The sequence below is a fragment of the Bombyx mandarina genome, chromosome 02 (genome assembly GCF_030267445.1).
Source record: "Bombyx mandarina strain Sakado chromosome 02, ASM3026744v2".
Taxonomy (NCBI): Eukaryota; Metazoa; Arthropoda; class Insecta; order Lepidoptera; family Bombycidae; genus Bombyx; species Bombyx mandarina.
The window spans coordinates 2,663,294-2,678,763 of NC_143209.1; the positions used below are offsets into that span (position 1 = coordinate 2,663,294).

General features: G+C 39.9%; 1 protein-coding gene across 2 annotated transcripts in view; it reads right to left on the reverse strand.

The window, feature by feature from the left end:
• Nucleotides 1-11,463: 11,463 nt before the first annotated feature.
• Nucleotides 11,464-15,470, reverse strand: part of LOC114241988 (segmentation protein even-skipped) — a 45,507-nt gene continuing 41,500 nt past the window's right edge. For both annotated transcript variants that reach the window (XM_028172998.2, XM_089734969.1), the window contains exon 4: nucleotides 11,464-13,858. In XM_028172998.2, coding sequence (XP_028028799.1) covers nucleotides 13,541-13,858 — 318 coding nt within the window. In that variant the 3' untranslated portion in view covers nucleotides 11,464-13,540. The remainder of the gene's footprint in view (nucleotides 13,859-15,470) is intronic.

Genomic DNA, 15,470 nt, shown 5'->3' on the forward strand with positions numbered 1-15,470 from the left:
AGCTCGTCCACCTATCTAAGCAATAAAAAGAACTAAACACCTTTTGACCCGTCAGCATGACTATCTATTTAGATATTATTCATTGCCCTTGTAGGCAGATGCGTATACAACCCACCTGATGGTGAGGGGTTGCCGTCGCCCAGGGACGTCAGCAAAGCCAGGGGCAGAACTAAGCCTAGCATACCCCTATTAAAAAAACCGACCACCAAATCAATGTCTCTAATTCACTGTTCTTTTTTTCACCAGGAAAATGCCCACTTATTGTTTGTTCCCTGAAACGCATTCATTGACAAGAATCCTCGTATTGTGTAGAATCGTAAACACGATTTCGCATGGACAATGTTATTGTCAGCGGAATGAATACACGTCGGCTACTGTACCGCGCTCTGCGGGAAGCCCTTTTTAGGTTCGACGACATTGTAGCAATGCAATTGGTCATCACTTAGTATTCACTTAAAGGTATTTTCTTATTTATTAGATAAAGGGTCTATTATACAAGCCTCTCAAAACACTTTAATATTGCAGACTAAGCATTTACGCATTGTTTCTGTATGACATAACTTGAAGTCGTGGCCTAAAGGATGAGACGTCCGGTGCATTCGTGTTGAACGATGCACCGGTGTTCGAATCCTAAGCGGGTACCTATTTTTCAAACTCGCTAAATTATAATTTGCGTAATTACTGGTGGTGGGACCTCTTGTGAATCCGCGCGGGTAGGTACCACCGGCTTGCCTATTTCTGCCGTGAAGCAGTAATGCGTTTCGGTTTGAAGGGTGGGGCAGCCGTTGTAACTATACTTAAGACCTTAGAACTTATATCTCAAGGTGGGTGGCACATTAACGTTGTAGATGTCTATGGGCTCCAGTAACTACTTAACACCAGGTGGGCTATGAGATCGTTCACCGATATAAGCAATAAAAAAAAAACGATGTCTTAGTGTGAATTTACTCTCAGACACAGCCCACTGAGTTTCTCGCCGGATCTTCTCAGTGGGTCGCGATTTCGATCCGGTCATAGATTCAGCTAAGCACTGCTCTTGCTAGGAAAGATGTTAGCAAGTCCTCCCAGGCTGAGCCTCGCGAACCGGTCGATAGCCGGGGAATAGCCCCTCAAGCCTAGCGTCGATTAGACAGAAAAATAAATCTATATAAAGCTAAATTATTAATAAAATGCATTCAGATCGGTTTTGATCTGTGCTGCGTTAACACGTGACAATTTACACGGCACCTTTTCTATTTGCAATAAATCAGTGTCAGTACATTTTTTTAAAGAGCTCCCGGACTTCATAGATTTCCGTGACTCTCTCCGTGTCAGCCCGTGCGAGATTAGTAGATGAAACCATTACAATGCCGTCATCCATCATATTGCTGATGTCTCAAATTGATTCTCCGATGGGAAAAGCTTTGAGGCCTGGTTGTTTAGGAGCCTCAATACAGTCGCATTGCTCTAGATCACTACGTAGGCATTTGGACCTCAACGATTTTAACATGTAATTTAAATAAAATTCCTTTCGTCCTACCCCACTCTGAATGCGTTAGCGCAGAAGCAGAGAAAGACGTAGATTCTGCGCAGCACTACTCTTGCTAGGGCTAGTGTTAGCAACAGCGTCAGGTATGAACCCTGTGAGCTCACCTACTCGTTAAGGTTACGCTGAAATGCTCTTTCAAGACCAAGGGAGGAAAAAAAGCAAGAGCTATATTAATATTGAACGGACGAAAAAAATTTTTTGCATACCTATTCGCTGATACTATGCTATTGGCTATTCCAGCTATTCCAGATACGCCCGGACGTATAGGTGAGCTCACGGGCTCAACGTGAGAGAATTTGCTAAAACCAGCCCTAGCAAGAGCTGTAACTCTCTCCGTAATATAAGCATTGCTCGTTTAACGCTGTATGCGAAATTAGAACTCAATTAAAAACATATGTGTATTTTTATTTTCAGTATTATCTAACCACTAAACGCAACTAAACACACTATGATTGTCGCTTCCATTGATTATTAATCTGCGGCTCCACAACAAGATGGCGGAATCGCAGTCATTTTTCACGTCGTATCTACATCAGGAGCGAATGAACGGGGGCGAACACTCTCTTTATATTCATGAACTTTATTTTTCATTAGACCAACGTTCAGTCGCCATCATTGTGATGGTAACATTCTTTTTATTATTGGCAACATTGTGAAGCGGAAACATCGGAACAATAATAGGAATATAATAGGAACTAATTAAGATTGTCCTATTAAAATTGCCTTAATTTCTCTATCTCTCTCTCTGCTACCTTAACTAGAAAGGGATAAAGGAAGATTTTAGCTTAATTTATTTATTTATAATTAAGGGTGTCTTCCGACCCGGTTCATAGCGCAAAAACCCAAAGCTCATGGTGTGAAAATTCATTCAAATCAAAACACAATGGAAACACACAAAAAATATCTGTGTTCTGTCAATAAATTTCTAAACACCAAATTAAAAACCACGATATTATCCTCAAATTTAATAAATAAAATTTCGCAGTTTTTTTGGCGGCAACGCGAGTGCTCGCGAGAATAGTTCATATTCATAATATAATTCTGTTAAATTACTGTTTTGTAAGTTTACATGAAATAATAGTTATTATTTATTAAACGTTCTGTGTATTAATCTGTGAAACTGTACAATTGTGGGAAAATCAAAAACAAAATCACTCTGTCTTCTGTGTCTTCTCGGGTTCTGCATAGAAGTCTCATTGAATTTGCCACAATTTTATTGGGACATTATTTAATTTCATTCGATTTTATATCGTAATAAATTACAATTTCTAATAACCCAACTTAATAATAATAATCTATATATTAATACGTGAAGCAAAAACTTTGTACCCCTTTTTACGAAAATTGGGCGGACGGAGGCGTATGAAATTTCTCACACTTATAGAGAATATAGATAAGGAGTGCACAATGCTAATATTTTTTTTAGAATAATGCATAAAAGATATTTTAAATCAATAAAGAAAACATTACACACACTACCATGTATTTGACACAACACTTACATAAAAAATACTCTTTGCTTACCGTCAATTGGGAAACTTTTGTTATTTTTTAGTCTGTGGTCGAATTGAAAATAGATTAATATTGTTTGTCTTTAATATTATTGATCTACTAGCGACCCGCCCTCGCTTCGCTTCGGAAACATTAAAACACACATGAAACCAAAAAAATAAAATAAAAAAATAATAAAAAAAAGTAGCCTATGTTCATCAGGGACAATGTCGGCTTCTAATGGAAAAAGAATTTTTCAAATCGGTCCAGTAGTTTCGGAGCCTATTCGAAACAAACAAACAAACAAATCTTTCCTCTTTATAATATTAGTATAGATAGTGCAGTTTTGGCGAATACTATGATTATATTATCGAATTATAATAAATGATTATATTATCGAATTATAATAGTGTTTGACAATAGAACCATAATAATGTTTAAATTTATAATTTCAATTAATTATAGTCGAATATCGACTACTGCGGGGCCACTCACTAGTAACAATAATTGTGTAGGTACACGTTTCAACAAAAGTTTCGACAAACACCATAAGAAGCTTTCGTTATCCAGCTGGGTTTAGGGTCTTGGTACAGAAAGCCGCTATCCTCTGAGGTTTCTCACTCTGGAGTCCTAACCACTGGTGGCTTGTGCTGCAAGAATCCCTATACTCGCGGAAATTTTACTGGTGGTAGGACTTCTTGTGCTGCGCACGGGTGGTGCCACCACCCCGCCCATTTCTGCCGTGAAGCAGTAATGCGTTTCGGTTTGAAGAGTGAGGCAGCCCTTGTAACCATACTGAGACTTAGAACTTATATCTTAAGGTGGGTGGCGCATTTACATTGTGGATGTCTATGGGCTCCAGTACCTACTAAAGACCCACCCCCATCTAAGCAATAAAAGCTGCAGGGATACTCCTTGAAATTGCGACGCCATGACAAAAGGGCTTCGCAGTGAACGCGCAAACCTGTGTCTTCAATGGGTTGAACCGAACTGGTTTACCCCTCCTGGAGACCCGCCCCAGACAGTTCTCCACTTTTCCACTCAGCTGAGATATCACGCATCTCCAGTGCTACCATCTCAAGTTTTTACTGTACCAATAATCTGTTATGTGGTCTCGCGTACTAGCCATAATCTAACATGAAGCGATCATCCCTTAAATAAATTTTAATAGGACCATTTCGCAATACAATTTGGAGCTTCGATACCATTCAAGCCAACACCAGACAGCGACTTAAACACCTATAACATACCAACCTGCTGCCCCAACACGTGGGCCATTGATCCAACAATTCGACCATGCTAAAAGGACCAGAAGCAGATCCGTGTGCGCATGAAAAAAAAAATTAGAACAATATCCATATATAATTTCGGTATCCAAGTCGCTTCACGTTACGCAATTCGTCCCGTTCATTCCCTTATCATGTCTATCGTTATACTATTCTGTGTACTGTCGCTGACAGAATGCTTTAATTAGTTTTTTTTTGTTTTTAAATAGCTATATATAAAGCTGCACATATATCCCTAAAAAACTTTAAAACAATTCTGCCTATTGCTTCGCGAAGCACCAATATCGAAAGGTGATTGTCGATAGTCACGCGGTGATGTCTATGGACTCTGGTAGCCCTTTAACACCAGGCAGGCAAGTTCACGCTCCTACGTAAAAAATGGTACGCGTGGAACTTGGTGCACGTGAAAGAAGTGAAACTTCTTTTGCGGTGTATAGTATTGGGTAGATTTTTCATCTTTAAATCAAATTTCTCTTGTAATAGGGAATGCTGTGTACAAGAGAAACGACCTAGCTCGCTTGGTCCTTTCTCTCTCCCCACGGTCGAGAGGTTCGTAAGACGCTCTGTCTATTTTCTCACTCTTACTCTTTCTAAATAGTATATTTTCTCTCTAGCCGTAACGAATCTGTCGTGAGTTAAATTTTACTCTCAACGCGCTTAAAGAAGTTTCACTTCAATAAAAAAAAGACAGTCGTCCGTGTTCACGATAACTGTAAATAATCACCCTTTGGTGCCCGCTGTTGGACATGAACCATCCCTTTTTACGCCTTCATGTTCAATTGCCTCCATTTTCATCCACATCCACCCAGCTGCTCCTACAGTGACTTCTACGTAATTGGTCCACCGTTTCATAGTGTTATTCTTATTATAATTATAATAAATTTAAAAAAATTACCCGTGTAAGCAGACAAGCATTGTGTATTACCGTCGCCCATGAACTTCAGTAATGCCAAGGGCAGAGCCAAGCCGCTTAAATCGTAAAAATTATAAATGTATTGACAAAAGGAAGATCTTCCACTGAACTGGTGATATTGCTCGGTAGACCGACGGTCCGAATGTTGTTGTTCGGAACTTGTGTATAAGCAAGCTTATCATGAAAATGTCGTAAGCGAGATTCAGGCATCTGTCAAAAGTATTGTGTTGTATGATGGCTACTCCTCACAAAAATAGTTTGACTTACATCTACGACTAACTTAAAACTATTTTTAAGTATTACTGAAAAATTTATTGCTTGTTAAAAATACTGACTGCATTATTTTATTGTTGCATAAAACTGCATTACCCTTCAGCGCTCGCCAGTACCGTCACCTTCCTTCGTTTTCGGGAGCATATCGAATAAATCATGTTATTAACGTTGCCCTTCCGAGCTCGACTGTACCGAAACTAATCCAGTCCCAACACAACGAAATAAATCTTAGATCATATTATTAGGAAACATATTTACTTATTCATGGCTCTTCGCTTGATGCTTTTTCATTATTTTTATTGCCAACTATCTCCGGAACGCGGGTACGCTCGCAAACATAACTGTTTATTAATTTTTACGTGATCTATCTATATATATCGACGCTTGAAAGACAAACGTGACTAAGCGACAATGCGTGAACTTTACAGTAGACTAATTTAAAGTTGAAATTAATTTAAAATATACATGAGAAATACCTGAAAAAAAAAATATTTTAACAAATCTAACTGTATGCTTGGAATGATTTTAATAGACCTAGAAATATATTTTATTTGCGCATCGAATATGGTTATTGCCTATCATTTATGTATAAAGCAGTTATTGTCGCTTAGTCACGTTTGCCTTTCAAGCGTCGATATATAAAAATGAATTGCTGTTGGTTATGAGAACGGCTGGACCGATTTGGCTAATTTTGGTCGTGAATTATTCGTGGGTGTCCAGAGAAGGTTTAGATAAATGAATGAAAATGCTCGGAATTAAATAAAAATAACAATTTTGTTTTTCCTTTGATGTTTCCCCCATCGGACGGATAAAGCTTAGGTCTTTTATTTATCGATTGAGGCACTACGAAGTCTGCCGGGTCAGCTAGTATGTAATAAAATCGTGGCCTAAAAGATAAGACAGGCCGGTGTAATGATATCTCGTATCCAGCGATGCGATTGAACCGATGTTCGAATCCCGCAGGCTGGTAGCAATATTTGTACTTTTTTTTATTTTAGTTGGGTGGACAAGAACACGGCCCACGTGGTGTTAAGTAGTTATCGAAGCCCATAGACATCTACATAGGGATATGAGTTATAATGTCTCAATTTTTACAGTACAACGGCTGCCCCGCCCTTCGAACCGAAACGCATTACTGCTTCACGGCAGAAATAGGCATGGTGGTGTTACGTACCTGTGCGAAGTCACAAGACGTCTTACCACCAGTCCAACCATCTTGTAAACAGACGAGAATTCGGCTCAGCTGATGGCGAGTGGCTACAGTCGCCCGTGGACATCAGCAAAGCCAGGGGCAGAGCTAAACCCGCTGCCTACCGTTAAAACGTTATGTACCTACATGTTCTTAATATATGGGCCCACAATTATTAATATAATTATGAATACTAAATTTTGTGTGCATAACCTCACTTATTGTTAGATTAATTCAGTAAGCTTCATACGTAATTTCTTTTGTATGTAACGGAATCTTTGTGCGTAATTTTGACGGACTTGTAGACATCCGATCAACTTGACAATTCGCACACGCGTCAAGGAACCATGAAGATACAATAATATTATAACTTCACTGTAATACCTTGACCGGTATTGAAAGGATACAAAGGTAATATTAATGATTAGTTCAATAGTTTTTTTTTGCTTCGATTGTTGGACGAGCTCACAACCCTCCTGGTATTAAGACTTAAGTGGTTACTGGAGCCAATAGACATCTTCAACGTAAATGCGCCACCCACCTTGAGACATAAGTTCTAAGGTCTTAGTATAGTTACAACGGCTGCCCCGTCCTTCAAACCGAAACGGATCACTGCTTCACGGCAGAAATAGGCGGGCCGGTGGTACCTACCCATTCGGACTCACAAGAGGTCCTACCACCGGTAATTATTTGCTTACCACCAGTAATTCGCTTATAAACTACACATATATTATTTATAATATTCTACCTTGAATGAAAAGCCAAGAAAATTTCACGAAACGCCCGCAAAACATTTTGACATTCCAACAGATGTTACTCCGATACTTGTACTAGGCGATATCTCGTACTCGACTAGATAGATATTAGGTACGAAAATACTCATAAAACATTTTTTATTAGTTTCCCGATACGTTCGTGTACCAATTATATTTATCTGTTCGTGATTTTTGGATGGACGTCGTGTTTGTTTGATTAGTAATTAAGATTAAAATGTAGTTACATATCTACCGATAAATATATTGTTCTCGGGAATGTATTGTTTTCGTCGCCATAAATTTTGTTATTAAAGTAACATAGACATAGTGTTTTATCGTCACAAAATAAACAGATTAAATACGTAGTCCTGTAAACATTCACGAAAATAAAGACTAATCTTTAAACATGATAAATACTAGGCACTTTGGCAGTTTCGATCGGAAGGGTAGGGCAGCCGTTGTAACTATACTGAGATCTTAAAACTTATATCTCAAGGTGGGTGGCGCATTTACGCTGTAGCTGTCTATGGGCTCCAGTAACCACTTAACACCAGGTGGGCTGTGAGCTCGTCCACACATCTAGGCAATAAAAAAAAAATACTAATCACGAATTATATAATATAATTAATATAAAAAGATTCGGTATTTGTTTTTTTTTTGGTATTCTGAATTAAATGTTATTGTTAATGAATGTAATATGGATGCAAAATCTGAAATAAATGAAAAAAAGAAAAAGCTTTCTAATAAAAAAAGAGTATTAAACGGTGGGCAGCGGCTTGGCTCTGCCCCTGGCATTGCTGAAGTCCATGGGCGACGGTAACCACTCACCATCAGGTGGGCCGTATGCTCGTCTGCCTACAAGGGCTCATTCCATAGCCGGATGGTACGTATTTATTATTTCAATGTAACCTTTCACAACTAGACTTTTTTTTGGTGTGCCATTTTGAATATACAACAATCGCTTGAAACATTGACAGGAGGGTCGCTCGCGCGTAATAGCGAACTAAACAGATCGGGCCGATAATGCTCGGTGGCCTTAATTAAGGCGTCCCACGCGCTCGCGACACGCCAATAAAGTCGCACGGCTTAATGTCTGATTTACTGCGGCCAGGAGCGATGGGTTTAGTGGCGTTCCCGGTAATTTAAGGGACGCTTCATTTAGCTTCGGAAGCTTTAAATCATTGTTGACTTTCGGAAGCTTCTCCGTTTGGCTGTAGCTTATTTTTGTTTGATTTGATTTTGAAATCGTCGTGGCCTAAAGGATAAGACGTCCGGTGCCTTCGCGTTGAAGCGATGCACCGGTGTTCGAATCCCGCAGGCGGGTACCAATTTTTCTAATGAAATACGTACTCAACAAATGTTCACAATTGACTTCCACGGTGAAGGAATAACATCGTGTAATAAAAATCAAACCCGCAAAATTATAATTTGCGTAATTACTGGTGGTAGGACCACTTGTGAGTCCGCTCGGATAGGTACCACCGCCCTGCCTATTTCTGTCGTGAAGCAGTAATGCGTTTCGGTTTGAAGGGTGGGGCAGCCGTTGTAACTATACTGAGACCTTAGAACTTGTATCTCAAGGTGGGTGGTGCGTCTACGTTGTAGATGTCTATGGGCTCCAGTAACCACTTAACACCAGGTGGGCCGTGAGCTCATCCAACCATCTAAGCAATAAAAAAAAGTAATATGGCTAGATCGAGAAATTTGAAATACGCTTGTTTCCTCCATAATCTATTTAAGTGCAAAATGCCGTTTTATTTATACAGGAAATTTGCATGGAAAAAACATATACCTACCCAACCTTAAAGAACGTGTTAACTTACTAAGACGGCCTAATTGTATAAATAAAGCTACAGGGGTTGGTTTGTGTCACCATCAGAAGGGCCGTATACTCGTCTGCCTGCAAAGGCAATAAACAAAAAGAAATTACAGCAGAGCTTTACTCTATCTGTGGGAGTTTGTGCTTTAATACTAATTTTTGATGTATCTAAAGTGTTTGACTATTTGATTATATCTGTGCGTGTGAGAAATTGATAGGCGCCAGTAATGTGTTGAATAGTCTCTCTGATAATTGCCGACATTTCCTACATTTACCATTTTGAGTGTTACGTTCCTTGATTATGAACTTTTTGCGGTTTTTAGTGTGCATCCGTCATGATCTCGCGGACGATCTCCAACACGATGGACCGACCTCATAAAATCTGTGACTCACTCCAACATAAATGTTTGCTCTCACTCTGCGAAACATCGTGCCACATGGCGTCGCATCGCGAGAGCATCGGTATCGCAGGATCCGACTGATGCATGACCACGACCACTCTGTCAAGAGTGTACGAATAGGAAGAAGAAGTGTTCATGACATGCCAATTATAAAACATTTTGTCTCTGGAAACAGCGATCCCAATTTTAACCATTTGTTCTTAGCCTCTTTATCTACACAAGCCTGTTCTAAGTCTTTTCTTTTATGATCATACAATTGCTGGTGGCCCTGAGGCCTTTTAAGTTTCACCAGGACAGGTGGGCGAGCAAAGGCTCAGCCAGGAGGGGTGGGATTTGCTAACAGCTGCCCGAGCGCCTCCGAAGGAGACCTAACAACTCCAGAGCAGCTGCTTCGCGAATGAATCTACTACCGGATCAGAATCGCAACCCACTGAGAAGATCTTACTGGTGATTGTAACTGTGAGTCCACACAGGTAGGTACCACCGCCCTGCCTATTTCTGCCGTGAAGCAGTATTGCTTTTCGGTTTACAACCGTTACGGCGGGACAGCCGCTGTACTGTAAAAATTGAGACATTAGAACTCATATCTCTATGTAGACGTCTATGGGCTTCGGTACCTACTTAACACAACGTAGGCTGTGAGCTTGTCCGCCCATCTAAGCAATAAGAAAAGTACAAATATTGCTACCAACTTGCTATATATATGAAAAAGGCTATAGGACCTCTTGTGAGTCCGCACGGGTAGGTACCACCACCCTGCCTATTTCTGCCGTGAAGCAGTAATGCGCTGCGGTTTGAAGGGTGGGGCAGCCGTTGTAACTATACTTGAGACCTTAGAACTCATATCTCAAGGTGGGTGGAGCATTTACGTTGTAGATGTCTATGGGCTCCAGTAACCACTTAACACAAGGTTGGCTGTGAGCTCGTCCACCCATCTAGCAGTGAAAAAAAAAACATACAAATAAAACCATAAATATTATTTTTTATATAACTTCCTTATATTTCGTCATAATAATATCTCTGTTCATCTAAAATTACTTTATACAATTCACCTTTAAAAATTTATCATTACATTACATAGGTACTTACACGAAAACATTGATGTAATTAAACCATTATGAACACTAGGACTTATTTACTAATTATTATACACAATAACTTTACATAGAGACACCTCTTATAATCTAAATATCGACAGATGAAAAGGTATTTGGCTTAAGTGACATTTTTTCAACTTTACAGGAGATTAAAAGATTAAAATCCCTACTAATATATAAATGTGAATGTAAGTTTGTTTGTTACGCTTTCACGCGAAAACTACTCAACCGATCATCATGAAACTTTGTACACATATTCTTAGGAGGTATCAGAAGTAACATAGGATACTTTTTATGAAGAAAAAAAAAATATTTTTTACGAAAAATTAAAAAAAAAGTTTGTCAAAAAATCTCAAAATCTAGCTTCTTCAACGCCATCTACCGGTTCAGTAACGAAGTTCCAATCCTGAGTACTGTAAATGAAGTCGCGGGTAAAATTTAGCGTTATGCCAAAGTAACTACTCCGCGCGGACGGAGGCGCGGGCAAAAGCTAGTAATATATAAATCTACAGTGGTTTTTACGGATGTTCCGTTACAACACTGAACCATGCATCCGATTGACTTGAAACTTGGTATCTATGTAGAAAATACGTGTACTTAATGGATAGGCTGATATTTATATGAATGTTGGACTCCCTAATAATGATGACAACGAATAATAATGTTAATTTTAAATGCCCAGCGGAACGGGCGAGTACGGCTAGTACCAAATAAAACGGGTATTTAAAAAAATTAAATCACAAAAATAAATGTCGCGTGTTAATCAAAATGTCACTTAAACCACATAACTATTCACCCCTTGACATAATATATATATATATAAACTAAGTATATACTTAATTCACAATGTACTTAGGACATTGTTATCTGCTCACCGTTCCCATATAGCTTGCGGGCGATATTGTAGTTAATTGAATTGAATTGGGCATTAACCATTTTTTTTTTATTGGTTAGATGGGTAAACGAGCTCACAGCCCACCCGGTGTTAAGTGGTTACTGGAACCCATAGACAACGTAAATGCGCCACCCACCTTGAGATATACGTTCTAAGATCTCAGTATAGTTACAACCGTAACTGCCCCACCCTTCAAACCGCATTACTGCTTCACGGCAGAAATAGGCGGGGTGGTGGTACTTACTCGTGCGGACTCACAAGAGTTACTACCACCAGTAAAAAACTTACTAGCAGACAGGCGGAGCAGCCAAGCCAATAACGCAATTCAATCGAAGGATATTTGGAAGATCTACCGCAATTTATATAGGGCAGGGTTTGTACAATGAAATTATTTGGTCGGTTTTATGTTCGATCGCATTTGTATTCTAAACCCTATTTTCATTTTACGAAACCTCATTATTGCACACACCGCTGATACAATGGTAGTTCGAATTGTGCTTTTAGGTACCACAAGCAGCCGTCACCGTCCTCGTCGAACCCGTCGCTTGCGACGAAGGGCTCGACGAGCGAATTAACTCATAGAACATTTGGAACCTTTGGGTCTGCGGAGGGACTTCGGTTCCCTCTGTATTTTGTACCGAATGTTCCATGGGGAGTGCTCTGAGGAATTGTTCGAGATGATACCGGCATCTCGTTTTTACCATCGCACCGCCCGCCACCGGAGTAGAGTTCATCCATACTACCTGGAGCCACTGCGGTCATCGACAGTGCGTTTCCAGAGGTCTTTTCTGCCACGTACCATCCGGCTATGGAATGAGCTCCCCTCCACGGTGTTTCCCGAGCGCTATGACATGTCCTTCTTTAAAAGAGGCTTGTGGAGAGTATTAAGCGATAGGCAGCGGCTTGGCTCTGCCCCTGGCATTGCTGAAGTCCATGGGCGACGGTAACCACTCACCATCAGGTGGGCCGTATGCTCGTCTGCCTACAAGGGCAATAAAAAAAAAAAAAAAAAAAGACACAGCCCACTGAGTTTCTCGTCGGATCTTCTCAGTGGGTCGCGTTTTGGATCCGGTGGTGGATTCTGCGAAGCACTGCTCTTGCTAAGGCCAGTGTTAGCCACACTCCCGGTTAGAGTAAGTTAGAGAAAAAAATCAATAGGTTCCTTAATTTAAGCAGAACGATCCATAGCAATGTCAATGCAACACAATAAGTCAGATATGACATTGCTTTTTAAACACAGTAAAAGCTCCTTATTCGCGCTTATACATTTGAATTTCCAGTATACGCTAATTAAAAAAAAGCGTCCAAATTCCTATATTCGCGACTAAAGATTCGTATAATGAAATATCCTTAGTAAACGCGTCGTCAAATGGACTAATAAAAAAGGAAAATAGACCTTATTACAACTGCGCCTAAAGTGTGTTTTTATTTATCCCATATATATAAGTTACCAGTCACTGTTTCTGTATTAGCGGCATATTTACTGAACATATACAATGCGAATAAAAAGCTTTTAATGTATAGTTTAAGAAGCTTAATGAGCTAGAATTAAAAAAAAAAACCGAACATTAATTGGAATGAGTATTAAATTTATCTTATAGGGCTAGTTCACTTAAATATAATGTCTTTTTCATTTACATACATTTCTTATAATAAATAAAATGAATCGTGTCTTTTAAAAATTTACAATTCAGCTACGTACAACCCTAGCTAGACTTTTTTTTTTAATACTGACAAAGAAAGAAGTAGTTTTGAAATCGAACTCAAAAGATTTTACGTCCGACTCTAAGACTACACATAAAACATGGCCAGCACATCAATAAATTATTTAAAAAACCAAGAAAAATATATTTACATCCTATTAATATGTGAATGGAAAACTAAACTAAAAACTTATTTATCAACATTCAAATTGAAATTGGGATAGGTAGGCCTTATTGTGGGCTCGTTGACGGGGGACGACTGGTTCGGGATGTACGGATACCGGGGGTAGGGGGGATAGGGGTAGGGGTATCCCGCGGGTAGTAGCTGCGGGTTGTGGAACGGTGGGATTAGTGCTGGATTGGGATAGCCGTAGGGGAGACCGACGGACGACGCCGCCGCTTGGAGGATTGAGGCCGCGAACGCAGGATCGCTGTAGACCGCCGCGTAAGGCCACGCCACTGCGATACGCTGTCTTTTGTCTTTCATTCTTCGATTTTGGAACCATACCTGGCGACAAAGAAATGATTTTGTTAGAGGATGATATATTTTTGTATGTTAGGCTACATCTGGTTTTCAGAGGTTACTGTATCCTCCGACTCTGAGTCGTGGACAACAAACTGGTTTTTTTTAAATACTTAGATGGGTGGATGAGCTCACAGCCTTCCTGGTGTTAAGTGGTTACTGGAGCCCATAGACATCCACAACGTAAATGCGCTACCCACTTTGAGATATAAGTTCTTAGGTCTCAAGTAAGTTAAAACGGCTGCCCCACCCTTCTAACCGAAACGTATTACTGCTTCACGGCAGAAATAGGCGGGGCGGTGGTGCCTACCCGTGCGGACTCACAAGAGGTCCTACCACCAGTAATACCAGTTTATAGCATAGCATTGCATAGGAAGCTGTAGTCGTTCATGGAGCTTTTGAAGCCGCATAACGCAGTAAGCGCGTTAAGTGTTTTTTTTTTTGTTGCCTTTGTAGGCAGACGAGCATACGGCCCACCTGATGGTGAGTGGTTATCGTCGCCCATGGACTTCAGCAATGCCAAGGGCAGAGCCAAGCCGCTGCCTACCGCGAAAGAGAGAGTGAGAACCGCGAAGTGAGAACCGCGAATGACGTTTGCGTGAATGCGAATTACAAATTAGTGGATTTTGACCAAACGTCCACAGCGTACACAGGTTCTATTCTGGTAATGACGTAACGAAAACAGCGTCGCACCGAAAACAAACCGACACGCAAACAGAATAGGTGTGCTAATGGCGTATCATAGGAGCATTAGAGCGCTCGGGAGGTGACCAAATGAATGTATTTCGAGACGTTTTCGCACGACCACGCTAATTAATTACAGGTTTTAAACGAAACGAAATGAAATGCGAAACCGTAAAGGTCTCTCTTCGAGAAGAAGAACAGGGCTGCCACTTTAAATCTATATATTAATACGTGAAGCAAAAACTTTGTATACCTTTTTACGAAAATTGCGCGGACTGAGGAGTATGAAATTTTCCACACTTATAGAGAATATAGAGAATAAGTGCACAATGCTAATATTTTTTTTAAATAATGCGTAAAAAATACATTAAATCAATAAAGAAACCATTATACACACCACATACCATGTATTTGACGCACACACGCATGCATACTATTTATTGTCAAACTTTTGTTCTTGACGTCTGTTGTCAAATTGAGAATAGATTAAATATTGTTTGTCTTTATTAATGTTTTTTATAGAGTAGCCTTGGCGAAATTTATGATTATAGAAGTATAAAATACAATCATTATAGTGTACAAACTTACAATTCCAATTAATTATAGTCGAATTTCGACTACTGCGGGACCTCTAGTAAATAAATAAATAAATAACTGGAAACAAATCACGCACGGTCATCAGGTCCCAATTTATGAGTCCCTGTGTTATGGGTACAAGAGACTGACATACATACTTATATAGGTTTAAATATAGCATATCGTCGTTGTCAAACCAAAATCTGCCCTAGCAAGAGCAGTGCTTCGCAGAATCTACCACCGGATCGGAAACGCGACCCACTGAGTAGATCCGGCGAGAAACTCAGTGGGCCTCCAACACAAATAGGCTTATAACACGCTCTTATATGTACTTTAA